Consider the following 27,538-nt stretch of genomic DNA (forward strand, 5'->3'; position numbering starts at 1 on the left):
TCACCTTAAACAAAAACAAGTGCTTGTTTAATGAAAGCAGAATGTGTTCAGTGGTGAAGGAGTATCACCTGATCCATGGAAAGTTGAAGCCATTGCAAACTCTGCAGGTCATATTAACGTGCAAGAAGTCCGGAGTCTGCTAGGACCCATCACATACTGTAGTCATTTCATTCCTGACCTCACTATGCTATGTGCCCTTACGCGATCTGACAAAAGAGACCAGCAAGTGAGAATGGACTAAATCGTATAAACAAGCCATACACCAGATCAAACCATGCTTGTCAGTAGGTGCCAAAATGCATATTTCAACCCTGAGAAAACCACCCAGCTAGCCGTGGATGCACAATTCTCATACAGAAAGACAAGACAAGTAACCAACCCATCAATCGTTGTGATGGCAAACAGATTGTTAACACCTGTAGAGCAAGGTTATTCACAGAGAGAGAAGCACTTTTAATCACATGGGGAACCATACACTTTCATCTCTACTTACATGGAAGTGAGTTTAAAGTAACAACTGATCATAGACCATTTTATTGTCATTACCTTTAAATTTAACTTGTGCATCCCTTAGTGGGAGTAAGCTGAATAATTACTTTGCCTTGGTATTTACCAGGTAGACCAATAAGGTGGACATGACATTGGAAGAAGAGATCAGAGGATATAAAGAGAGGGAACGGCGGGTTTTTACGACAATCCGGTACTTTCATGGGATTTAAACTCTTCTCCAGAGCATTAGTCTGCACCTCTGGATTACTAATCCGGTAACATTACCACTGTGCTACTGTTTCATTTATTCATTGATATCCTACAGGGAAGGAAATCTGCTGTCCTTACCTATGTATGTGACTACAGACCCACAGCAATAATTCTTAACTGCCCTCTGAAATGGTCTCTCAAGCCACTCAGTGGTATCAAAACATGGCATCAATCTAGGCACCAGAAATTGCAAAGGAACACACTGCCCAAAGGACTTTGCAAAGTCCTCCTCACTAACAGCTGGGGACTTGTGCCAAAATTGTGAGAACTGTCCCACAGACTAGCCAAGCAACAGCCTGAAGTACTCACTGAATCATACCTTATAGCCAATATTCCAGACTCCTCCAGTGCCAGCACAGTGATGTACAATTGGGAGGTAGTGTCCCTGGGAGTCCTCAACATTGACTCCAGACCCTGTGAAGTCTCATAGCTTCAGGTCAAACATGGGCAAGGAAACATCCTGCTGATTACCGCCTACTGCCCTCCCTCAGCTGATGAATCAGTAATCCTCCATGTTGGAAGAAGCACTGAGGGTGGCAAGGGCACCGAATGTACTCTGTGGGGGAGATTAATGTCCATCATCAAGTGTGGCTTGGTAGCTATTGACCAAGCTGGCTGGGCTTGAAAGACATATCTGCCAGACTGGGCCTGCAGCAGGTGGTGAGAGAACAAACAGGAGGGACAAGCTTGCTTGATATCGTCCTCACCATGCCACCTGTTGCAGATGCAACTGTCCATGACAGTATTGGTAGGAGTGGCCACCACACAGTCCTATGGAGACAAAGTCCTGTCTTCACACTGAGTTTACCCTCCATTGTGTTGTGTGGCTCTACCAGTGGGTTAAATGGGATAGATTCAGATCAGATCTAGCAGCTCAAAACTGGGCATCGATGAGATGCTGTGGGCCATCAGGAGCAGCAGAATTATATTTAGTTACCACCTGCAACTTCATGGCCTGGCATATCCCTCACTCTGCCATTACCATCAAGCTGGGGGCCAACCCTGTTTCAATGAGGAATACAGGAGAGCATGCCAGGAGCAGCATCATGCATACCTAAAAATGAGATGCCAACCTGGTGAAGTTACGACGTATGCTACATGCATGCTAAACAGCAGAAGCAGCATGTTATAGACAGAGCTAAGCAATCCCACAATGAATAGATCAGATCAAAGCTGTGCAGTCCTGCCATATCCAGTTGTGAATGGTGGTGAGCAGTTAAACAACTAACTGGAGGAGAAGGGTCCACAACTATCCCCCATCCTCAAAGATGGGGGGAGCCCAGCACATCAGTGCAAAAGACATTTACAACCACCTTCAGCCAGAAATGCCAAGTAGATGATATATCTCGGCCTCCACTTGAGATCCCCAGCATCATGGATGCCAGTCTTCAGCCAATCCGATTCACTCCATGGGATATCAAGAAATGGCAGAAGGCAATGGATACAGCAAAGGCTACGAGCATTGACAGCATCCGAGCTGTAATACTAAAGACTTATGCTCCAGGACTAGCTGCACTGTTCCAGTACAGTTACAAGACTGGCATCTACCTGACAATATGGAAAATTGCTCAGGTATACCCTGTGCACAAAGAGCAAGACAACTCCAATCTGGCCAATTACCGTTCCACCAGTCCACAGTGAATCATCAGCAAAGTGATGGAGGTGTTGTCGACAGTGCTATCAAGTGGCACTTTCTGAGGAATAACCTGCTTTTTGATGCCCAATTTGGGTTTCGCCAGGGTCACTTCAGCTCCAGACCTCATTACAGCCCTAGTCCAAACATGGACAAAAGAGTTGAATTCATGAGGTGAGGGGAGGGTGACTGCCCTTGACATCAAGGCAGCATTTGACCGAGTATGACATCAAGGACCCCGAGCAAAACTGAAGTCAATGGGAGTCATGGGGAAAACTCTCCACTGGTTGGAGTCATACCTAACACAAAGGAAGATGGTTGTGGTTGTTGGAGGTCAATCATCTCAGTCCCAGGGCATTGCTGCAGGAGTTTCTCAGGGCAATGCCCTAGGCCCAACCATCTTCAGCTGCTTCATCAATGACCTTCCCTCCAACATAAGGTTAGAAGTGGGGATGTTAGCTGATAATTGCACAATGTTCAGCACCATTCATGACTCTTCAGATACTGAAGCAGTCCATGCCCACATACAGCAAGACTTGGACAACATTCAGGTTTGGGCTGTTAAGTGGCGAGTAACATTCGTGCCACACAAGTGCCAGGCAATGACCATCTCCAACAAGAGAGAATCTAACCATTTCCCCTTGACATTAAACAGCATTACCATCGCTGAATCCCAGGTCATCAACATCCTGCCGGTTACCATTGACTAGAAACTTAAATGGACCTGTATATAAATACTGTGGCTACAAGAACAGGTTAGAGGCTGGGAATTCTGTGGCGAGTAACTCACATTCTGACTGTCCAAAGCCTGTCCACCATCTACAAGACACAAGTCAGGAGTGTGATGGAATACTCTCCTCTTGCCTGGATGGGTGCAGCTTCAACAACACTCAAGAAGCTCGACACCATCCAGGACAAAGCAGCCCGCTTGATTGGCACCCCATCTACAAACATTCACTCCTTCCACCACCGACATACAGTGGCAGCTGTGTGTACCATCTACAAGATGCACTGTAACAACTTGCAAGGCTTCTTTAACAGCATCTTCCAATCCTGCGACCTCTACTACCTAGAAGAGAAAAGGCAGCGGACACATGGGAATACCAAAACCTGCAAATTCCCCTCCAAGTCACACATCATCTTGATTTGGAAATATATCGTCATTCCTTCACTGTTGCTGGGTCAAAATCCTGAACTCCCTCCATAACCTACACCACATGGACTGCAGCAATTCTGAAGGGCAATTAAGGATGGGCAAGAAATGTTGGCCTTGCCAGTGATGCTCACATCCCCTGAATGAATAAACAAAATTTAAGATAGAAAGGGGGAAGATAACTGATAAACTAATGAAACTTAGAGAAGATAGAGATGGGCTGGATCTGCACACCTGTCCATTCATGCTGGGACCATTTACGTTAAAGATTTGAATTTGGGAATCGGAATTACAATTTTAAAATTTGTGGATGACACCAAATTGAGGGGCATAGTCAATACTGAGGAAGACGGCGGCAAATTACATGAACAAACTTGCAGAATGGGTATGCTAGGAATTCAAGAGAAACCAGTTTCCCCAGAGGGAGGTCATAATGTGGATTTCGTGACCACAAGAAGTATTGGATGAGAGTAACGTAGATGCATTTAAGGAGAATCTAGATAAAGACATGAATAAGGAATAGAAGGTTATGTGGATAGCGTTAGATGAAGAGGGGTGGGAGGAGGCCCATGTGCAGGATAAACACTAGCATAGACCTGTTGGGCCAAATGGCCTGTTCCTGTGCTGTGCATTCTACATAATTCTATGGATGCAAACAAAGTCCAGTTCTACGGACCATTGCTGCTGCAGAGTACTAAACTCAGGGAATTTAGTGGGTGAGGGAATTTCAGAGTTTTTAAGGGTTGATCTTTTTCTAAAAATTAGCTAAGTTTTACATTTAGCTGGTAACTTTAATCTTAACATGGATGGTCAGCTGAGGCTTGTTGCTTGTAGTTCCTGTGCCATGTGGGAACTTCAGGATACTTCATGGGTCTTGGGGACCTCATGTGTCGGAAGTGTTCCAGCTACTTGAGCTCGAACTCAGGGTTTCCGAGCTTGAGGGCAGTTGGAGTCACTGCAGAGCATCAGGGAGGCTAAAAGTTTCCTGGATCGTTCTTCCAGGAGCCGATTACCCCACAGACAGTGAGAGTTCAGGATAGTAGATGGGTGACCATCCTGAAGTGTAGGAAGAAAAGAGCGGGAGGAATTTCTGAAATGTCTTCAGGAGGACTTCCTCGATCATCAATGGTTTCATGGTCACCCTTAGATTAGATTAGTTTAGTTTATTAATTCCAGACTTTTTTGTTAATTGAATTCAAATCTCACCATCTGCCATGGTGGGATTCAAACCCATATCCCCGCAACATTAGCCTGGGTTTCTGGATTACTAGCCCAGTAATATTACCAGTACACCACCATCTCCCCTTGCTAGTTTTAGCTGCTATTGCTGGATCTGCTGCTGGGGAATGAGGTGGGCCAACTGGACCGAGTGTCAGAGGAAGACATCTAAAGTCGCGTAGGAAGACATCATCAGGGGGAATTGGGGATTGGTTAAGGGTAGCTCAGCCATGACGTGTTGCACATGACCAAAACGTACGCTGCAAAGGACACGCAAACTATAGAATCAAAATAGTGAATGGCATTGCAACTAGAAAGCACAGCTTGAGAATAGTAATGCTAAAAGTTTTTACAAGTATATTAAGAGAAGGCGGGTGGCTAAGGATAATGTGGGCCCCTTAAAAACAGACACAGGTGACATTATAATTGAAAACCAGGAAATAGCAGACTTGCTAAATAATTATTTTGTATCAGTCTTCACCATAGAAGAGGATGAAATATCAGAAATGTGAGAGAAACTAAAATGAAAATAAGGGGAGGAACATACTAGATTTTATTTCATTCTTTCAAAGCTCCCTTGATTCAGGATCTTGGATTGGAAAACAGCCAATGTCACTTCACTATACAGAAAGGTGGGAGAGAGAAACCAGGAGGTTATAGACATATTAGTCTAACATCTATTGTGGAGAAGTTACTAGAATCTGTCATTAGGGTGAGTGTGGCTGAGCACTTAGACAATATGAACAGATCAGAAAGAGACAGCATGGATTTGTAAACAAAGCTAGTTGAATTTTTTGAGCAGGTCACTAACGTGGTAGATGAGGGAGTGAATATGAATGTTATTTATGTGAACTTTCAGAAGGCATTTGATAAGGTTGCATCCAAGAAACTGTTAACAAAAATGAAAGCACATGGAATTGGAGGTAGCCTTTTGAGATGGGTAGGGAATGGGTTAGGAGGTGGAAACAGAGAGTAGGAATTATTCCAAAGGGCAGGATGTGACTAGTGGTGTGATTCAGGAATCTGTACAGAGACCTTAGCTTTTTCACTGTATTTATATGACTTGGATGAAGGAATAGAGAGCTGTCGATCCAGGTTTGTTGATAAGACCAAGTTAGATCGCAGAGTAGATAATGTAGATGGAAGCAGAAAGTTTCAAAGGGTCATTGATAGATTAAACGAGTGGGCAAAACTGTGGCAGATGGAGTTCAATGTGGATAAATATCAGATCCACTTTGAACCTAAGAAAGATCGATCAGAGTATTTTCTAAATGGTGAGAACCTAGGAACTATGGAGGGGCAGCAAGATTTAGGGGTTCATGTAGAGAAAATACTAAAAGCCAGTGGACATGCACAAAAATTAATTTAAAAAGGCTGAAGGCAAAGGGATGGAAGTTATGTTACAGTTATATAGAACTCTTATTAGACTGCATGTGGAATACTGCATTCAGTTCTGGGCATCATAGCTCAGGAAAGATATATTGGTCTTGGAGGGAGTGTAGTGCAGATTCACCAGAATAATACCGGGACTAAAAGACAAATTATGAGGCTGCATACATTATTCTTGTATTCCATGAGTATAGAAGATTGAGAGGTGATCTAATGGTGTTCAGGATGATTACAGGAGTTGATAGGGTAAAATAGGGTAGAAATCAGAAGTCCAGAATAAAGGAACACAATATTAAAATTAGAGGTAGGGATCCAGGTGTTCTAGTGCATGAGTCACAAAAAGTTAGTATGCAGGTACAGCAAGTCATAAAGAAGGCTAATGGAATGCTATCCTTTATTACGAGAGGAATTCAAAATAAAAGTAAGGATGCTATGCTTCAATTATACAGGGCATTGGTGAGACCACATCTTGAATACTGTGTGCAGTTTTGTTCTCCTTATTTATGGAAGGATGAAAATGCATTGGAGGCGGTTCAGAGGAGGTTTACTAGATAGATACCTGGAATGAGTGGGTTGTCTTATGAGGAAAGATTGGATAGACTGGGCTTATTTTCACTGGAGTTTAGAAGAGTGAGGGGAGACTTGATTGAAGTATATAAGATCCTGACAAGGTGGATGTGGAAAGGATGTTTCCTCTTGTGGTTGAGTTCAGAACTAGGGGGCACTGTTATAAAATTAGGGGGTCGCCCTTTTAGGACAGAGATGAGGAGAAATTTTTTCTCTCAGAGGGTTGTGCGACTTTGGAACTCTCTGCCTCAGATGACGGTGGAGGCGGGGTCATTGAATATTTTTAAGGTGGAGGTAGACTGTTGGTAGGCAAGGGAATCAAAGGTTATCGGGGGTAGATGGGAGTGTGGAATTCAAAAAAAACCCAGATCAGCCATGATCTTATTGAATGGCGGAGCAGGCTCGAGGTGCTGAATGGCCTACTTCTGCTCCTAATTTGTATGTCCCCTGGGATCTCCTCCCCCGGACTGAATGCCCACCCCTACTCGCCGGGCCTTTTGGACTGGTCCCAGTGACCCCGCCTCACCTACCTCTGTTCTGGGGTTCCACTGCGAGGCCTGGGTCCCAAGCCTCTGCAGTACTGTAAGTGGCCACTGCTCCCGGAGGCGCTGCCAATACTGTCAAGCTGCCAATCCTCTGAATGGCCGGCAGCTCTTGGGGGTGGGATCCCCGTCCCTATCAAGTCTTTAAAGGGACGGGGATTCTGCCTCCTAAAACTCCGATTCAAAAAGATCAGAGGATTGCTCTGGGAGGCCAGAAAAATGCAGAGACGGGGATTCCCCCCACCTTTGGATACCGTCAGGATGTGAAAATTGTCACAGAAATGCAAGCTCTGTTTTTTGCTTTGTGTGATAATTTACAGTACAATCGATAATGTAATTTAGGCTGAGGACCTGGAATATGTGAAATAAGATGGTGGCAGAAGGGTTTATTTACAGTGGTGACAAGTTTACATCAGGACTTTCCATTACAAATGTGGACTGAGGAATTTATGAGGAACGTGAATAACAAGAAATATTTTTTACCTGTAAATTCAGGCAGGAATTTCATGTTTGAAGTATTATAGATGACACTTGCCAATAACTTTGCAATATCCATCCCGTACCTGCTACCAACTCTCTCCCAACAACAATAAATCATGATAGTTTCCTTACGGAGTAACTTGCTTGCCTGTCATTAATTGCTTGCTGTTTTGTATCAGTTATACATAACAGCAGTGAGGACTGAGACTCTCAAAGATTAATCAGATACAGTCTCTCTTTGTCACCTTTCTTTGCATAACCCTGGAGTATTCACTTTTAATACCTGACTTGTTATATGCAGGATAACATTTCTGTGTGTCGACACTGTTGTATCATCTCTTTCCAGACTAATACAAATGAAGCTGAAGACTAAACATAAAGGTTTTGAATGCAGACCTTCATGTTGTTGCTTCATACGAACTGACTGTGCTGGAGAACTGAATCACGATATTGCATTACTTCCTGTGATGACATACATATTAGCCTAAACTTATATTTAAATGATTATATTTAACTTACTGACAGCATACTATCACAACAGACACAGCAATCTTTCTGCACATATCATCAGCGCTGCAACTTAAATTGAAAAGTAGGTGAAGGGAGGACCGACCTATGGGAATCCCGGCAGTTGATCCAGGATGAGAGCTGTCAGCTTGCCAAGATAATTGGCTGTTCCAGTACTGCTTGTTGGCCAGGAGGAGCTGGTGTCCTCCCCACAGTCTCTCAAGCAATCCTTCCATCTCCCCAGCTTCAATGTCCAGCCTCCCAATCCCACCTGTCCACCAGGTCACTGACCTTTCTCCAAACCTCTCATTGCCAGCTGACCCACAGCCCTCTCGATCACCATCCGTACGTCAAGGCCTCCTGAAACCACCTCCCTCCCAATATCCTTGCCCCACTCAACCACCTAACCCTCTCCCATCACTCCAGATCCTCTCCTCATCCTTCCCGATCCTCCCCCTATCCTCCGGATCCTGACTCTCATCTCACGATCCTCGCCCCAACCTCCAGCCCCGCCATTCTTCCCACCCCTCCCCCCCACCCACCCAATCATCACCCCATCCCTCCTGACCCTCGAGCCCATCACTCCCAATCTGCTCTCGACCCTCCAGTCTTTTCCCAATCATTTTCCCCTTCCTCCCGATCCTCTCCCCATCCTCCCAAACATCTCCCCATCCCTCCCATCCTCTCCCCATCCCTCAAAGGCCGGATCCTGGCTCCCATCCTTCCCGATCTTCTCCCCACCCTCTGGTCCCCTCCCCCCATACCTTCTGACCCTCCCTACATCCCTCTTGGTCCTCCCCCCACCCTCCCAATCTTCTTCCCATCCCTTGTAATCTCCCTCCACCCTCCCAATCTTCTCCCCATCCCTCCCAATCTTCTCCCCACCCTCCCAATCTTCTCCCCATCCCCCCCATTCTTCTCCCCACCCTCCCAGTCTTCTCCCCATCCCACCCATTCTTTCCCCCATCCTCCCAATCTTCTCCCCATCCCCCCCATTCTTCTCCCCACCATCCCAGTCTTCTCCCCATCCCACCCATTCTTCCCCCCACCCACCCAATCTTCTCCCCACCCCCCCCATTCTTCTCCCCACCATCCCAGTCTTCTCCCCATCCCACCCATTCTTCTCCCCACCCTCCCAATCTTCTCCCCACCCCACCCAATCTTCTCCCCACCCACCCAATCTTCTCCCCACCCTCCCAATCTTCCCCCCATGCCCCCCAGTCTTCTCCCCATCCCACCCATTCTTCTCCCCACCCCAATCTTCTCCCCACCCCACCCAATCTTCTCCCCACGCCACCCAAACTTCCCCCCACCCTCCCAATCTTCTCCCCACCCCACCCAATCTTCTCCCCACCCTCCCAATCGTCTCCCCATCCCACCCATTCTTCTCTCCACTCTCCCAATCTTCTCCCCATCTCACCCAATCTTCTCCCTACCCCACCCAATCTTCTCCCCATCCCACCCAATCTTCTCCCCACCCTCCCAATCTTCTCCCCACCCAACCCAATCTTCTCCCCACCCACCCAATCTTCTCCCCACCCTCCCAATATTCTTCCCATCCCTCCCAATCCACCCCCACCCTCCCAATCTTCTTCCTACCCTTCCTGATCCTCTCCCCCACCCTCCAATTTTCTCCCCATTCCTCCCAATACACCCACACCCTCCCAATTTTCTCCCTATCCCTCCCGATTCTCGTCCCCACCTTCCCAATTTTCTCCCTATCCCTCCCGATTCTCGTCCCCACCTTCCCAATCTTCTCCCTATCCCTCCCGATTCTCCCCCCCCCACCCTCTCAATCTTCTCCCCATTCCTCCCAATCCACTCCATCCTCCCAAATTTCTGCCTATTCCTCTCAATACACCCTCCAAATCCTCTCCCCACCCTCCTGATCACTGTCTTCCCTCTATCCCTCACGATTGCCATCCTCTCCTTTTCCCAGTGTAGGGGCCCATCCATAATATGCTATAAAGGCCTGGCCAGAAATATTGGGGCCATAAAATCATAATGTGCCTGTTCCAGTTCTTTGAAAGAGGTCGCCAATTATTCCCACTCCCCTGCCCCTTCCCCAGAGCCCAACAGTTTTCTTGCTTTCAAGTATTTATCCAATTTCCTTTTGAAATTTGTTGTTGAATCTGCCTCCACCACCCTTCCAGGCTCTGCATTCCAGATCATAACAACCCGCTGTGTAACAAAGACTTCTTATCTTTCCTCTGGCTCTTTTACCTTCAATCTGTGTCCTCTGGTTATTGATCCTTCTGGAAGAGAGTGCTCGAAGGATGTATCCAGATATGAATCTCTGTCCTCAGCCAATCATTGTCTTGTGGAGTCAGGTAATTCTGGAGCAACGCTTAGGCTTATTTGAAGTCTCAGTTCCCACTGCTTAAGGACACAGAGGGATGACTCATGTCAGATACATTTCCAAAATCATCTGGCAGGGAAGAAGATCTGACTCGAGCTGACCACGTCATTGAAATTTTCTTAAAATAGTTAATTTTCAAAAATTCTCTTAAGTATAACATTTCCTCCTATAAAGTGGAAAATACTTTGAACTTAAAATATGATCCTTGGACGATGGTTCCTTTTAGATTAAGTTTTACTATCTGTCCTTTAAAATGATCACAGTTTTTATCTGGTGTTTATTTACTAAAATGTTGCATGTTTTGCTTTCAAATGTCACATCTGCCCTTGTTTCCATAAAGAATTTGGTGCATGCCATCTGGCATACCAAACACGAGCAAGACCATCCAAGCAATCTTGGGATTCTTCACTTAGCATTCGACTTGGCAAAATAAGTGGCTGTTCCGATTCCTGAAAACATTAAGACATCTGTGCTTGGTATTGTTGCATTCAGCTTTTTTTTATTTGCTCATGGGATGTGAGTGTCGCAGGCAAGGCCAGTATTTATTGCTTATTCCTAATTGCACTCAGTGGTGAGCCGCCAACTTGAACCGCTGCAGTCCATGTGGTGTAGGTACACCCACAGTGCTGTTAGGAAGGGAGTTCCAGGATTTTGACCCAGTGACAATGAAGGAAGCGTGATATATTTCCAAGTTAAGATGGTATGTGACTTGCAGGTGGTGGTGTTCCCGTGCACCTGCTGCCCTTGTTCTTCTAGGTGGGAGAGATCACAGGTTTGGAAGGTGCTGTTGAAGGAGCTTTGGTGAGCTCATCTTGTGGCGGATACACATTGCAGCCACGGTGCACTTTTGGCGGAGGGAGTGAATGTTTAAGGTGGTGGATGAGTGTCAAACAAGATGGCTGTTTTGTGCTGAATGCTGTCGAGCTTCTTGAGCATTATTTGAGCTGCACTTAGCGAGGCAAGTTGGGAGTATTCCATCACAATCCTGACTTGTACCTTGTTGATGATGGACAGACTTTAGGGAGTCAGGAAGTGAGTTACTCACCACAGAATTCCCAACCTCTGACCTGCTCTACTGGCGACAGTACTTAAGTGACTGATCCAGTTAAGTATCTGGTCAGTGGTGATGCCCAAGATGTTGATGTTGTTATTTGTATGTTAATTGTGTTTAACTCTATGCAGGTGGTAGGCATTAACTGGGGAGTCACTTGAATCCCTATAAATAGATACAGACTGATGCAGTGGTTGTTGGGTTAGGAGGTGCATGCTTGTAATGTGTAACTCTGTAAACATAAAAGTTGTTTAAAGATTGGCTCCAGTTCTATGAGAGTCATAGAGTTATACAGCACAGAAACAGGCCCTTCAGCCCATCGTGTCCATGCCAGCCATCAAGCGCCTATCTATTCTAATCCCATTTTCCAGCACTTGGCCTGTGGCCTTATATGCTAAGGCATTTCAAGTGCTCATCTAAATACTTCTTAAATGTTGTGAGGGTTCCTGCCTCTACCACTCCTTCAGGCAATGTGTTCCAGATTCCAACCACCCTCTGGGTGAAATTACTTTTCCTCAAATCCCCTCTAAACCGCCTGTCCTTTACCTTAAATCTATGCCCCCTGGTTATTGACATCTCCGCTAAGAATCACAGAACCACAGAATAATACAGTGCAGAAGAGGCCCTTCGGCCCATCGGGTCGGCACCGATGCATTAAAACACCTGATCTGTCTACCTAATCCCATTTGCCAGCACTTGGCCCATAGCCTTGAATGTTATGACGTGCCAAGTGCTCATCCAGGTACTTTTTAAAGGATGTGAGGCAACCCGCCTCTACCACCCTCCCAGGCAGGGCATTCCAGACTGTCACCAACCTCTGAGTAAAAAAGTTCTTCCTCAAATCCCCCTTAAACCTCCCGCCCCGCACCTTAAACTTGTGACCCCTCGTAACTGACCCTTCAACTAAGGGGAACAGCTGCTCCCTATCCACCCTGTCCATGCCCCTCATAATCTTGTACACCTCGATCAGGTCACCCCTCAGTCTTCTCTGCTCCAGTGAAAACAACCCTAGCCTATCCAACCTCTCTTCATAGCTTAAATGTTCCATCCCAGGCAACATCCTGGTGAATCTCCTCTGCACCGTCTCCAGTTCAATCACATCCTTCCTATAGTGTGTTGACCAGAATTGTACACAGTACTCCAGCTGTGGCCTAACTAGCATTTTATACAGCTCCATCATAACCTCCCTGCTGTTATATTCTATGCCTCGGCTAATTAAGGTAAGTATCCCATATGCCTTCCTAACCACATTATCTACCTGTGCTGTTGCCTTCAGTGATCTCTGGACAAGTACACCAAGGTCTCTCTGACCCGCTGTACTTCCTAGGGTCCTACCATCCATTGTATATTCCCTTGCCTTGTTAGTCCTCCCAAAATGCATCACCTCACACTTCTCAGGATTAAATTCCATTTGTCACTGCTCTGCCCATCTTACCAGCCCATCTATGTCGTCCTGTAATCTAAGGCTTTCCTCCTCACTATTTACGACACCACCAATTTTTGTGTCATCTGCGAACTTACTGATCATACCGCCTCTATTCACGTCTAAATCATTAATGTACACTATTCTTCACCAACTAGCTTGAATGTAACATGATAACAGAGGATGAATGCCTCAAGGTGAAGGTTGGACGCTAAGAAAAATAATCAGACAGAAAATGACAATCCCAGTCGCCATTGTGAAAATAGCAGAAAGCATGTGTAAATTGTTGGGAAGAATGAATTGGATATGTGGACACGGGTTGCATCCCTACCAAAGAGGAAATACGGTATGGCCTTGGTGTTGCCGTTTCCTATAAGAAGTAAATTATTTTGTGAGCTGGATGCTCATCGGTTAGTTAGTGATGAAGGTTTGGACGTTCTATTAGAGTTCTTGGATGAAATTTACAAGATGATTTGTTAAATGTCTATGAGGCATGGTCAGACTATGATAGTTTTTGGAAAACAGATGGGTATTCCATGGAAGAATATATCATGGACTTTAACAGATTGTATAAAAGATTGATGGAATTCAATTTGGAGATCCAAAAATTAAATTGTTGGATTGTGCTAAGGTGTCTAATATGGGTAGGTTACTGGTTCTAACTGGTGTTCGGCTCTCGGAGAGGGAGACCCTGATGTATTAGATGTCTCCTGCCTTGAAAAAATTCCTGGAGAAACAATCATTTCCTTCAGCCTTCGTGGAACAAATGGGACTTTCTGTGGTGACACAAAGAATAGTGGACTCAATGATTGCCAGATCTCAGAATGGTCTAGATACTGGACTTATGTGCCAATACAGTGAAAGGATTAAAGACAAGCAGAATGAGGATGAAAACTTTGTTGGCAGATCTGGCTATAACAGCAGAGGCAGAATTGGAACAGCAATAATAGGCAAATGAACCCCAGGAATTCCCAAGGAATAGTTAATAAGTGCTTCCGGGGTGACCCGAAGTACTATTATTTGATGAACGGCCCAAAGTAGAGAGGCAGAGTCCTCGGAATGATGCACAATGAAGAGAATTCTAATGAAGAGTGTGAAAATAATGATGAATTCAAACAGATTATACCGTTCACAAGGAGTTTTAGTCCTGTGACGAATAAGTTAGTTGCAGACTTATTGAACTGCAATACTGGATAATACTTGCACTTTAACAGTATATGGAACAGATTCGTTGAAATATTATCTTGATTCACTAAATAGTGAGGATCGATGCAAAGTTATGGAATATAAAAATACTACTTGCTTTAGGTTTGGTGATGATGGCGCATTGAGATCACTAAAGAGAATTGTAATTCCACGTAAAATAGCGAGAGTAAGCCATTTTTATAAGCACTGATGTAGGGCTGAATTTTACGCTGCCCCAGTGGGTCGGATGATGGCGTGGGGGCAGTGTGAAATTGAGCAGCAGGCTCCAGGAGGCCTACCCGCCCCACTCCCGCCTCCGGTAAACTTTACAGTGGTCGGGCGGGGTGAGGAAACAGCCCGCCCGCCTGAGGCCAATCAAGGCCCTGAGGAGGACACTTAACGGCCACTTAAGGGCCACGTAGGGGCCCTCTCCCGCCTCCATGGGTATCTTACCCTTGGCAAGCGGGTGTGCTGGGGATGTGAAAGGGGCGGGGGGGGGGGAAGCTCGATTGAGGGCTGCCCCTGCCTCCCAACCCACACCCGGGACCCAAGACGCCCCCTCCCCCCAAACGACCACTCTAGCCTCACCAAGGCATGACCGATGCCCCTGATGAGGCATGCCCAACTTACCCAATTTCTGGGATCCATGGCATCGGCCGGGCTGCAGTCCCAGTAGTGGCCACCGCTCTCGGTGGAGCTGCTGGGACTAAGAGCTGGCGGCCTGCTGATTGGCCGGCAGCTCACTGAGGCGGGACCTGCTCCCTCAAGTGGGTGGAAGTCCAGCCTCGGGACAGTTAAAGTCTGGGGATCTGTAAAATACGGGACAGATCCCCGGGCTAGGCGGAAGCGGGTTCACCACCGACTTTTTCATCGGTGGCGAATTCCCATCCACCTAGGGTAAAATCCAGCCCATAGTCTCTATTTCCTCAGTGCCCACCATCGTGGTGGGATGGTGGGCACTGAGGAAATGGCTTATTACCTGCACCAGATTCCACCCCCCCTCCCCCCCACTTTACCCCCCTTCCACCCCCCCCCACCCCCGTCCCCTTCTCTGCTCCACCCTCTCAGCTCACCCCCTCACAACCCCGTCCCAGCCCGCCCCCCCCTCGCACCATCTTCACCCCGCACCCCCTTCCCCTGCACCCCCCCCCCACCCCCTCCCTCTACCCCTCCCCCTTGCATCCCCTCCTCCCACCGGCACCATCCTACACCTGTGTAGGGGCCCCAACAACCCCACTGCCTTGTGGGCGTCTCGGGAGAGACCAAGGCTAAGGGAGTAAACCCTAACAGAAAATCCGGAGCGGAACCCCGTAGGCGGTCATGTGTCACCTTTGGCATGTTTCCGGCAGTTCCTGCAGCCATACTGGTGCCAAACGTCGTGTCCTGCACTCCTTTGGACCCCACCAGAAAGGCCGAGAGGGGGGTTTTGACGACTGGGCAACTCTCAACCTCCATAAATTTGCCCAGGCATGCGCCATGGAGAGGTCACTCCATAGTTGCCTCACAGCGACTGAAACAACACGGAAGGCAGCAGTTACGGGTTATAAGTCCAGATAAATTGGCGTAGAAACTGGGCGCCACGGGTTGCCTTTGTCGGTGGGAGAGGTCATTGCACCTCACTGGACAGCTACCGCCCGCCTCAAACCGGGCAGCCCCCGGTCAATAAGGTTCTGTCCCGCCACAGTCTGCCTGCTTCAATGGGTGCTTGGAGCTCAGGGTCATTGCCCGAAAGGTGGACTGATACACCGCACCAAACAACATGAAAAAAGGAAAGAAGGTACCAGCCCTTCGCTTTGCAAGCTGGAACGTCAGAACTATGTGTCCTGGCCTGTCGGAAGACCTTACACAAATCAACGATTCTCGGAAGACCGCCATCATTAACAACGAGCTCAGTAGGCTCAATGTGGACATTGCAGCACTTCAGGAGACTCGCCTCCCCGCGAGTGGCTCTCTAGCAGAGCAAGACTACACCTTCTTCTGGCAGGGCAGGGATCCTGAAGAACCAAGACAGCATGGAGTGGGCTTCGCCATCAGAAACTCCTTGCTCAGCATGATAGAGCCTCCCTCAAATGGCTCGGAACGCATACTGTCCATCCGACTGCTCACCACCTCTGGTCCAGTACACCTACTCAGCATCTATGCTCCAACACTCTGTTCCGCACCTGAAGCTAAAGACCAGTTCTATGAACAACTCCATAACATCATTAGCAGCATCCCCAACACCGAACACCTATTCCTGCTGGGGGACTTTAATGCCAGGGTTGGGGCCGACCATGACTCATGGCCCTCCTGCCTTGGGCGCTATGGCGTTGGAAGGATGAATGAGAACGGACAGAGACTGCTTGAGTTGTGTACCTATCATAACCTCTGCATCACCAACTCGTTCTTTCACACTAAACCCTGTCACCAGGTTTCATGGAGGCACCCAAGATCACGTCGTTGGCACCAGCTAGACCTCATTGTCACAAGGCGAGCCGCCTTAAACAGTGTTCAAATCACACGCAGCTTCCACAGTGCGGACTGCGACACCGACCACTCCCTGGTGTGCAGCAAGGTTAGACTCAGACCAAAGAAGTTGCATCATTCCAAGCAGAAGGGCCACCCGCGCATCAACACGAGCAGAATTTCTCACCCACAGCTGTTACAAAAATTTCTAAATTCACTTGTAACAGCCCTTCAAAACACTCCCACAGGGGATGCTGAGACCAAGTGGGCCCACATCAGAGACGCCATCTATGAGTCAGCTTTGACCACCTACGGCAAAAGTGCGAAGAGAAATGCAGACTGGTATCAATCTCATAATGAAGAGCTGGAACCTGTCATAGCCGCTAAGCGCATTGCACTTTTGAACTACAAGAAAGCCCCCAGCGATTTAACATCCGCAGCACTTAAAGCAGCCAGAAGTACTGCACAAAGAACAGCTAGGCGTTGCGCAAACGACTACTGGCAACACCTATGCAGTCATATTCAGCTGGCCTCAGACACCGGAAACATCAGAGGAATGTATGATGGCATGAAGAGAGCTCTTGGGCCAACCATCAAGAAGATCACCCCCCTCAAATCTAAATCGGGGGACATAATCACTGACCAACGCAAACAGATGGACCGCTGGGTTGAGCACTACCTAGAACTGTACTCCAGGGAGAATGCTGTCACTGAGACTGCCCTCAATGCAGCCCAGCCTCTACCAGTCATGGATGAGCTGGACATACAGCCAACCAAATCGGAACTCAGTGATGCCATTGATTCCCTAGCCAGCGGAAAAGCCCCTGGGAAGGACAGCATTACCCCTGAAATAATCAAGAGTGCCAAGCCTGCTATACTCTCAGCACTACATGAACTGCTATGCCTGTGCTGGGACGAGGGAGCAGTACCCCAGGACATGCGCGATGCCAATATCATCACCCTCTATAAAAACAAAGGTGACCGCGGTGACTGCAACAACTACCGTGGAATCTCCCTGCTCAGCATAGTGGGGAAAGTCTTTGCTCGAGTCGCTCTGAACAGGCTCCAGAAGCTGGCCGAGCGCGTCTACCCTGAGGCACAGTGTGGCTTTCGTGCAGAGAGATCGACTATTGACATGCTGTTCTCCCTTCGTCAGATACAGGAGAAATGCCGTGAACAACAGATGCCCCTCTACATTGCTTTCATTGATCTCACCAAAGCCTTTGACCTCGTCAGCAGACGTGGTCTCTTCAGACTACTAGAAAAGATCGGATGTCCACCAAAGCTACTAAGTATCATCACCTCATTCCATGACAATATGAAAGGCACAATTCAACATGGTGGCTCCTCATCAGAGCCCTTTCCTATCCTGAGTGGTGTGAAACAGGGCTGTGTTCTCGCACCCACACTTTTTGGGATTTTCTTCTCCCTGCTGCTTTCACATGCGTTCAAATCCTCTGAAGAAGGAATTTTCCTCCACACAAGATCAGGGGGCAGGTTGTTCAACCTTGCCCGTCTAAGAGCGAAGTCCAAAGTACGGAAAGTCCTCATCAGAGAACTCCTCTTTGCTGACGATGCTGCTTTAACATCTCACACTGAAGAATGCCTGCAGAGTCTCATCGACAGGTTTGCGTCTGCCTGCAATGAATTTGGCCTAACCATCAGCCTCAAGAAAACGAACATCATGGGGCAGGATGTCAGAAATGCTCCATCCATCAATATTGGCGACCACGCTCTGGAAGTGGTTCAAGAGTTCACCTACCTAGGCTCAACTATCACCAGTAACCTGTCTCTAGATGCAGAAATCAACAAGCGCATGGGTAAGGCTTCCACTGCTATGTCCAGACTGGCCAAGAGAGTGTGGGAAAATGGCGCACTGACACGGAACACAAAAGTCCGAGTGTATCAGGCCTGTGTCCTCAGTACCTTGCTCTACGGCAGCGAGGCCTGGACAACGTATGCCAGCCAAGAGCGACGTCTCAATTCATTCCATCTTCGCTGCCTTCGGAGAATACTTGGCATCAGGTGGCAGGACTATATCTCCAACACAGAAGTCCTTGAAGCGGCCAACACCCCCAGCTTATACACACTACTGAGTCAGCGGCGCTTGAGATGGCTTGGCCATGTGAGCCGCATGGAAGATGGCAGGATCCCCAAAGACACATTGTACAGCGAGCTCGCCACTGGTATCAGACCCACCGGCCGTCCATGTCTCCGTTATAAAGACGTCTGCAAACGCGACATGAAATCGTGTGACATTGATCACAAGTCGTGGGAGTCAGTTGCCAGCATTCGCCAGAGCTGGCGGGCAGCCATAAAGACAGGGCTAAATTGTGGCGAGTCGAAGAGACTTAGTAGTTGACAGGAAAAAAGACAGAGGCGCAAGGGGAGAGCCAACTGTGCAACAGCCCCAACAAACAAATTTCTCTGCAGCACCTGTGGAAGAGCCTGTCACTCCAGAATTGGCCTTTATAGCCACTCCAGGCGCTGCTTCACAAACCACTGACCACCTCCAGGCGCGTATCCATTGTCTCTCGAGATAAGGAGGCCCAAAAGAAAGAAAAGAAAGTCTCTATTGAAATATCAATGTTGTTGAGTAAACCTTGTATGAAAAAACACAAATGAGACTAGACATGGAGCATGATAAGATAATTATTTTTGGAAATGGATATGCAGTATACCCAGTCAGGACATTATTGCATCCCCTTAACAAAACCTGATGTTTCTCATCAGAGTGTTAGACAAATTTTAATAGCATCAGGTAAGAAGAATCAGAGAGACAAAAAAACAAATTGTCTTAAAGTTACATAAACAATTTGCTCACCCCACTTGTCAAAGATTAAAAATCCTGCTAAGAGATACAGGTGTGGTTGATGAAGATATGGGGTAAATAGAAGAGATTTGTGAGAATTGTGAAAGCTGTAGAAAGTATCAAGGACACGGCCATGTCCTGTGTAAGTCTTCCATTGGCATGCAACTTTAACGAAGTAGTTGCCAAGGATCTAAAAGCATCGGATAAAGAGAGATATATTTTGGTTCTACATTTTCTAGACCTGGTGACTAGGTTTAGTGTTTCTTAAAAAAAAGACTTGCATTTATATAGTGCCTTTAATGACCACAGGATGTTTAAAGTGCTTTACAGCCAATGAAGTACTTTTGAAGTGTCGTCACTGTTGTAATGCTGGAAATGTGGCAGCATAGCAAACAGGTGGTAAAAAAGGCAAATGGTATGTTGGCCTTCATAGCAAGGGGATTCGAGTACAGAAGCAGGGATGCGAGTCATACAGCACTGAAACAGGCCTTTCGGCCCACCAAGTCTGTGCCAACCAGCAACCGCCCACTTATACTAATCCTATATTAATCCCATATTCCCTACCACATCCCCACCATTCTCCTACCACCTACCTACACTAGGGGCAATTTACAATGGCCAATTTACCTATCAACATGCAAGCCTTTGACTGTGGGAGAAAACCAGAGCACCTGGCAGAAACCCACACAGTCACAGGGAGAACTTGCAAACACCACACAGGCAGTACCCAGAACTGAACACAGGTTGCTGGAGCTGTGAAGCTGCTCACCACTGCACCACTGTGCCAGATGTCTTACTGCAATTATACAGGCCCTTGGTGAGGCCACACCTGGAATATTGTGTGCAGCTTTGGTCTCCTTATCTGAGGAAGGTTGTTCTTGCTATAGAGGGAGTGCAGCAAAGGTTTATCAGACTGATTCCTGGGATGGCGGGACTGACGTATGAGGAGAGATTGAGTCAGTTAGGATTATATTCGCTGGAGTTCAGAAGAGTGAGTGGGGATCTCATAGAAACCTATAAAATTCTAACAGGACTTGACAGGGTAGATGCAGGAAGGATGTTCCCGATGGTGGGGGAGTCCAGAACCAGGGGTCATAGCCTAAGGATCCGGGGTAAACCTTTCAGGACTGAGATGAGGAGAAATTTCTTCACCCAGAGAGTGGTGAGCCTGTGGAATTCGCTACCACAGAAAGTAGTTGAGGTCAAAACAATGTATGTTTTCAAGAAGGAGTTAGATATAGCTCTTGGGTCTGAAGGGATCAAAGGGTATGGGGAGAAAGTGGGAACAGGTTCCTGAGTTGGATGATCAGCCATGATCATAATGAATGGTGGAGCAGGCTTGAAGGGCCGAATGGCCTACTCCTGCTCCTATTTTCTACGTTTCTCTGTCAAACCCCCACAAACAGCAATGTAATAATCACCAGATAATCTGTTTCATTGTGATGTTGATTCTACAATAATCCCAGTAAGACAAACATATAATCATGGTCAAAATTATGGAGAAATGGATGGGGACCGAACTTGGGGTACCAGCTAAGTTTCTGACTGATAATGGAGGGGAATTTGCCAATGATGAGTTCAGAGATGTGTGAAAACATGAACATTATGGTTATGAATACCACAGCTGAAAGTCCTATCAGCAATGGACTCTGTGAAAGAAATCATGTGATGATCGCTGAAATGCTGAATAAAATTTTAACTGATCAACCTACTACAAGTTGACAAAAGAATTAACTCCAGATGGTTGGAGGGGATAGTCCCTATAAATTGGTCCATGGGTGAAATCCCAAATTGCCTTCTGTACTGTATGATAGTCCTCCTGCTTGAAAAGGTACTACAATGAGTTCCATTTTTTTTCTGCACATTTGTATGCTTTTCATGCAGGGGGATGGTCTTTCATCAAGGCTGAGGTCTTGGAGAAGATTTGGAGAACACTAAGGCATCGCAGAAGACTATCTGAGACAGAATTTAATTCAGGAGATTTGGTGTATTATAAAAGAGAGGGTCATTGGGAATGGAAAGGCTCTAGTAGGGTAATAGATCATGATGATAAGACAGTACTTGTCAAACATGGCAATCAAACTATTAAGGTTCATTCCTCATGATTAATTGCAGTTAATTACAAAACCTCAGACTCTGAACAGTTGATAGAAGTAAATGAGGCACCGTGGACCTCAAATGCTCGTGTTTTGTTATGAAGGTCCTGAGGAGTAGAGTATGGCAGATCAAGGGCTGGATAATGGTCATGTGAGTAATCGTGACACACAGGACAGAGCTATCATATCCAAAGCTCTACTGCCCAAAGTGTGTACTTGGGTGATATATAAATTGCAGAGGGGTCTGGTGAAAGGAGGGATGTGACAATTATGGGAAGTGTAAGAAAAGCTACTGACAAGTTCAGATATTGGCTGAATGTTAAAGATAATGGCCAAGAAGTGAGGTCAAGGGACTGGCAGAAAGGGGTGAAAAAGTGGAGAGTAATAAAGCACAGTGCAAGTACTGATTGTGGGGTCCAGAAGTGACTCTTGCATCAGAAAAAGATCATATACCGGAGAAAGAGCCTCTGATCGTGAAAGAGAGAGATCTCGCAGTAATGGTCCTGACAGACTGAAAAGTGCAAGATGAGGCCATGGGTTGAATCGATTAGACAATTAAATAAGGGCCACAGAGCAGTCTTTGAATAGAAATAATAGCAGATGTCCTCATGATCGTGAAGTTTTGGTGGCTTCCAATAAATCTGAGGATAAATTAATAGGAGAGGCAAAAAAAAGGAATTAGATTGTTGGAGAGAATTATGAGTTTATTATGAGGGGCAACCAGCTTTGTCACATAGGTGGATTTGTACAGAAAAACCCTGGCAGATGAGACTTATAAGGTTAAAGCAAGGCTAGTTGCTAGGTGTTCTGAAGAGCAACTGGGTGATACAGATGTTAGAGTGAATTGTCCCACAGTTGAAAAATTAATCTTGAAAATATTTTTAGTGCTTTCGGCCACATGGGAGTCTAGGTCAATCGGCATAAAAGCCCCATTTCTGAAGGGTGTTTCTGAAACTGCCCAAAGAAGCAGCAAGTGCAGAAGGAAAACTATGGAAACTAAACAAATGTGTCAATGGCCTGAATGATGCTTCCAGGGTGTGGTATTTTTCGGTGAGATCTGTTTTTCTGAAAATCGGATGGGTTCAACTAAAAGCAGATCCCGCAATGTCTTATTGGTATCATTATGCAAAATTTTCAGGCATCTTCATGATGCATGTTGATGATTTCTTCTGGGGTCGTACTGCAGAATTTGAGAAATGTGTTATTAATAAAATTAGAGTAGAATTTAAAATTGAGAGTTAAGCTTGTGGGGTTCTTTAAACATATTGGTTTAAATATTCAGCAGAATATGGGGATGTGGTAGGAATATGGAATTAGTGTAGGATTAGTATAAATGGGTAGTTGATGGTCAGCACAGACTCGGTGGGCCGAAGAGCCTGTTTCAGTGCTGTATCTCTAAAAACTAAAAAAGAACATCTGGAATAATATTAAATCAACAATCCTATTTAGAGAGTATTACTCCCAACCTGGTTAATCACGCTAGATCCTCATAGAAATATGATGTTTCATGTAAAGAAGAGACAGAACTATTGCGAAGCTTGATTGGACAATTGAACTGGTTGGCATGCTGATTGGACCAGATGCTAGTTTGATATGTTGGAGTCAAGTCCTACGATGAAACACCCTACATTCGAGAATGTTTTAAGGACGAATAAAACATTAAAAAAACTAAATCTAGAGAAATGTGTATTTAAGTTCCCATCCTTATGTGACTTAAAGAACATGAAACTAGCTATTTTTAGTGATGCTTACCATGCTAATCTTCCAGATGGGTATTCTAGCGCAGCTGGTTTCAGAATATTCTGGCGGGTGAGAATGGGAAATGTCCTTTAGCTTGGGAAGCTAAGAAAGTTAAAAAGGGTTGTTAAAAGTACTTCAGATGCTGAAAGACAGGCTCTTGTGGAGGCAGTGGACACGGGCTTCTATTTGTGAAACATTTTAAGTGAGATTCTGTACAAAGGGCATACTGAAGATAGTATACTCATTGAGTGTTAGGTAGATAATTGTTCACTGTGGGATAATGTGCACTCTGCAGAAAGCACGGGTGAGAAAAGGTTGTGGATTGACCTTGCTGGCTTGAAGCAAATGCTGGAGGGACAGGAAATCTTGAAAATTAAATGGGTGGATGCAAGTCATCAACTGTCTGATTGTTTTACAAAATGAAATGAATGTATACAGAAATGGTTAGGGTTCTTGCAGAAGGGGCATCTCGTAATGTTTTGTAATGCTTTGTACAGAGTATGGAGTTTTTTGATTTCATTTGTTTTGAAATTTTGCTTGTATAAACTCTAATTTTTATTTAAAGAAAGAAGGGAATCTATTAATTGCATATTAATTGCATTGAATTATATGCAGGTGCTGGGCATTAACTGGGGATTCATTTGAATCGCTATGGACACAGACTGAAACTGGTTGTTGGGTTAGGAGGTGTATGCTTGTGATGTGTAGCTCTGTAAATAAACATAAAAGTGTGGAAAGATTGGCTCCAGTTCTGTCTTTCTGGAATATCAAAAAATAGTGGGGGATTCAGCAGCAGCATTGCCAAGGGAAGAGGGTTAGACTCTCTCTTGATCAAGAAGATCATTGTCTGGTACTTGTCTAGTGAAATGTCACTTGCCACTTAACAGCCCAAGCCTGAATATTTTCCATAGACTGCTTCATTATCTGAGGAGTTACGAATGGAACTGAACACTGTGCAATCACCAGCAAACATCCCCACTTCTGACCCTATGATGGAGGGAAGGTTTTGATGAAACAACTAAGATGGTTGGGTTCTGGGGCTGAGATGACTGGCCATTTCCCTTGATTTCCATTGAGTGCAATTTTATCTTGATGCCACGCTCAGTCAAATGCTGCCTTTATGTCAAGAGCAGTCACTCTGTGTTCACCTCTGCAATTCAGCTCCATTGTTCATGTTTGGGCCAAGGCTCAAATGAGGTCTGGAACTGAGTGGTCCTGTTGGAATCCATACTTGAGCAGCGTTGAGTAGGTTATTGGTGAGGTATTAGTGATAGCACTGTCAATGACACCTTCTATCACTTGGCTGATGATTGAGAGTAGACTGATGGGGTAGTAATTAGCCAGTAATTGGAATCAGTTGCATCTTGTGTTTATACCTGAATAACCCACCTCTAACAGTTATATTTGTTTAAAAGTTAATCAATATAGTATAACTTGGGAAGAACGTTTTGTCATCCCTTCTAAGCGAGATGACTCATTTGTAAAAATTCATTCTTTGGATATGATGAAGCCCATATTTATTGTCAATTTCTAATGAGCCTTCTAGTTAAACCACTGCAGTCTGTGTGGTGACAGTACTCTGACACTACTGTTAAGTAGGGGGTTCCGGGATTTACACATAGTGACAAAGAAAAAAATGATGTTTAAGATGGTGAATGAGATATTGATCAATCAGACTGTTCTGTCTTTGATGGTATTGAGCTATTTGAGTTGACAGCTGATCCTGGACCTTCCTACAGTAACCCCATTAATATTGAAATTGAGGAATAATTTACCAACGTTCAAAAAACTAAAGAACCTAATGAGCTTAAAATGCAAGTGAGAGTACCATTGAGAAAATCAAATGGCGGTTTGAACTGCTATGTTTTTCTGCATTATGTTTTCATATAGCAGAGCTACTCAGCTAATGACTTAGCTAAAATTGAGGTCTTGGAAATTGAATTTCATTGACGTTGGTATATAATCCCATTTTTAAAAATTTAATACAGAAAAGTATTCATTAATATACCAACATAGTTCACTGTCACCACCCAGCCAGACAAGAAAAATTGACTTTATAATACGTTGGGCTTGATAATCCATTGGTTGAAATTTTGATAGTTCTACAAGGATAGTTCCCACCGGTGTCCCCAAGTACTAAACGCTGCCAGCATTGAGAGGCCATGGCATGAGTGGGGGCACCTTATGTGAATGGGCAGGGCCCCGATTACTTTTTGGAAGAATTCAGTGAGTCCATGCTGCCAGAGGAGAGCAGGTTAGAGAACTGGGACGAAAGTGTTACAGGCCCATTTCTGGCTGTACTCCTCTCTACTGTGGTCCCTCTCTAGGAACACAGCCGCACTGAATTTGTCCCTTTTATTTCTTGATAATTGTTTTCAGTAGAGCTACGGTTTAGGAATGAGTTCTGGAAACCAAGGAAGAGCAACAGTCTATGGAGTTAGCATTGTGGTTTTTAAAGTGGAATAAAATACAGTGGAAATTAATAATGTTGATCTGCTAATGGAATTAATTTGAGTAGATCAGTCCTCACCATGACATAGTTCTACTCCAACATGGTTTTATTTATATGCACCTTCAACCTGTACCTCATGTACCTATTTACATCACTATAATTTGAGAGGAACAAAATAAAAATATTATGCATTTGTGCACTTGCTTTTGTCAGTTGGCAGATCACACAGAGGTCATGCAAGGAATAAAGAAGTTACCACATGTGTGTTATCCTGTATTAACACCAAATCTCCATGGCTTTCATGCTGCAGTAAGTATATTTCTGTTGATGTTATTGATTCATAAATACTTTGAAAGTAACACCATATTGTATGGCACAGGTTGAGCTAGAATTTTACCAGGCTTTTGGGGACGGATTGGGAGATGGAAAAGCTGGCAAATTGCCATACAAAGGCATTGGGGGGAGGGGGGTTGCCCAACATCATCCCGCTGCCATGCCATTTTGCCAGTGGCAGGAAGGGTGCCAATTCGGCCACCTGCCCAGAGTCCAATTGAGCCACTTAAAGTGGCCATTTTGCCCGTGTTGGGGGGTGCCTCTGTATGGTGAGACTATCCAGTGAAAGCTGACAGCCTCCCAGCATTCCCCATGGGAGCAGACGGTGCTCCTTTTTGGGCACTCCATAGCCCACTGAGGAGCCCCCTGGTGGCAATGATCATCCCCGCAGCAGCGCCTTCTCTCAGTGAACCCCTTGCCCCACCCCCACCCGATCTCCGGGGCCTGCCTGCCTGCTTCTGGTGACCCTGATCCCACTTACCCCTCTTTGAGGGCATGTTAGTCATCGAGGTGCCATATTCTCACAGCTGTAGCCTCAGTACTGGCCACTGCTAGCAGTGGCGCTGCTGAGGTGCTGGCCCTCTGATTGGGCCGGCAGCTCTTGGGGGTGGGCCACCATCCTTCACTGAGACAGCAGCCCCAGAAGCAGCCTGTTAATTGGCCACTACTGGGGAATGTACTTCCCCGGGTCCTGTTGCCAGCTGAAGCGGAATCCCCTCCGGCTTTCAGCCCTGTCAGCAGCACCTCAACGGCAGTGGAAAAATTTAGCCCTTGATCTTAGACCTTTAAATGTTAGCCCAATTAATATTGAAGTAGATGACTAGTTCTGGTGGGAATTTTCTCTATTTCTGCTGTGGTGCAGTTGGCAGTATATTCAAAGATGTTTGCTGATGTAAAAATTAAATAATCTTCTTGTGATTCCAAAGTCCAATGATGCACATGGCCTACATATAGCACAGGGATTATAAATTGAGTAAAAGGATATTGTTGCAATGTCTAAGTGGGGCTTGTAAGAAAGGTCCTGCAATAATCATGGGTGGCTTTAACCTACATTTAGATTGGGCGAATCAGTTTGGCTAAGGTAACCTGAAAAATGAGTTCATAGAATTTTTTCGGAGGAATTTCTTGGAGCAGTACCTTCTAGATCCAAATAGGGAGCAAGTTATTCTAGACCTGGTAATGTGCAATGAAACAGGATTAATCAATAACCCCATGGCAAAAGAGTCTCTCGACGACAGCAATGATAATATGATAGAATTTCGTGTTCAGTTTGAAAGAGAGAAGTGTGAGTCTAAGACTAGTGTTTTAAACCTACATAAAGGTAATTACAAGGGTATGAAGGCAGAGCTAGCTGAAGTGAACTGGGAAACTAGGTTAAAAAGTAGGACAGTAGA

General features: G+C 45.7%; 1 protein-coding gene across 1 annotated transcript in view; it reads left to right on the top strand.

The window, feature by feature from the left end:
- hmgcll1 (3-hydroxymethyl-3-methylglutaryl-CoA lyase like 1) overlaps positions 1 to 27,538 on the top strand; it is a 260,435-nt gene that overhangs the window by 45,846 nt on the left and 187,051 nt on the right. Inside the window, exon 4 of the mRNA XM_068017323.1 lies at positions 26,025 to 26,120. Coding sequence (XP_067873424.1) covers positions 26,025 to 26,120 — 96 coding nt within the window. The remainder of the gene's footprint in view (positions 1 to 26,024; positions 26,121 to 27,538) is intronic.

Source organism: Heterodontus francisci, chromosome 3 (assembly GCF_036365525.1).
Source record: "Heterodontus francisci isolate sHetFra1 chromosome 3, sHetFra1.hap1, whole genome shotgun sequence".
NCBI lineage: Eukaryota > Metazoa > Chordata > Chondrichthyes > Heterodontiformes > Heterodontidae > Heterodontus > Heterodontus francisci.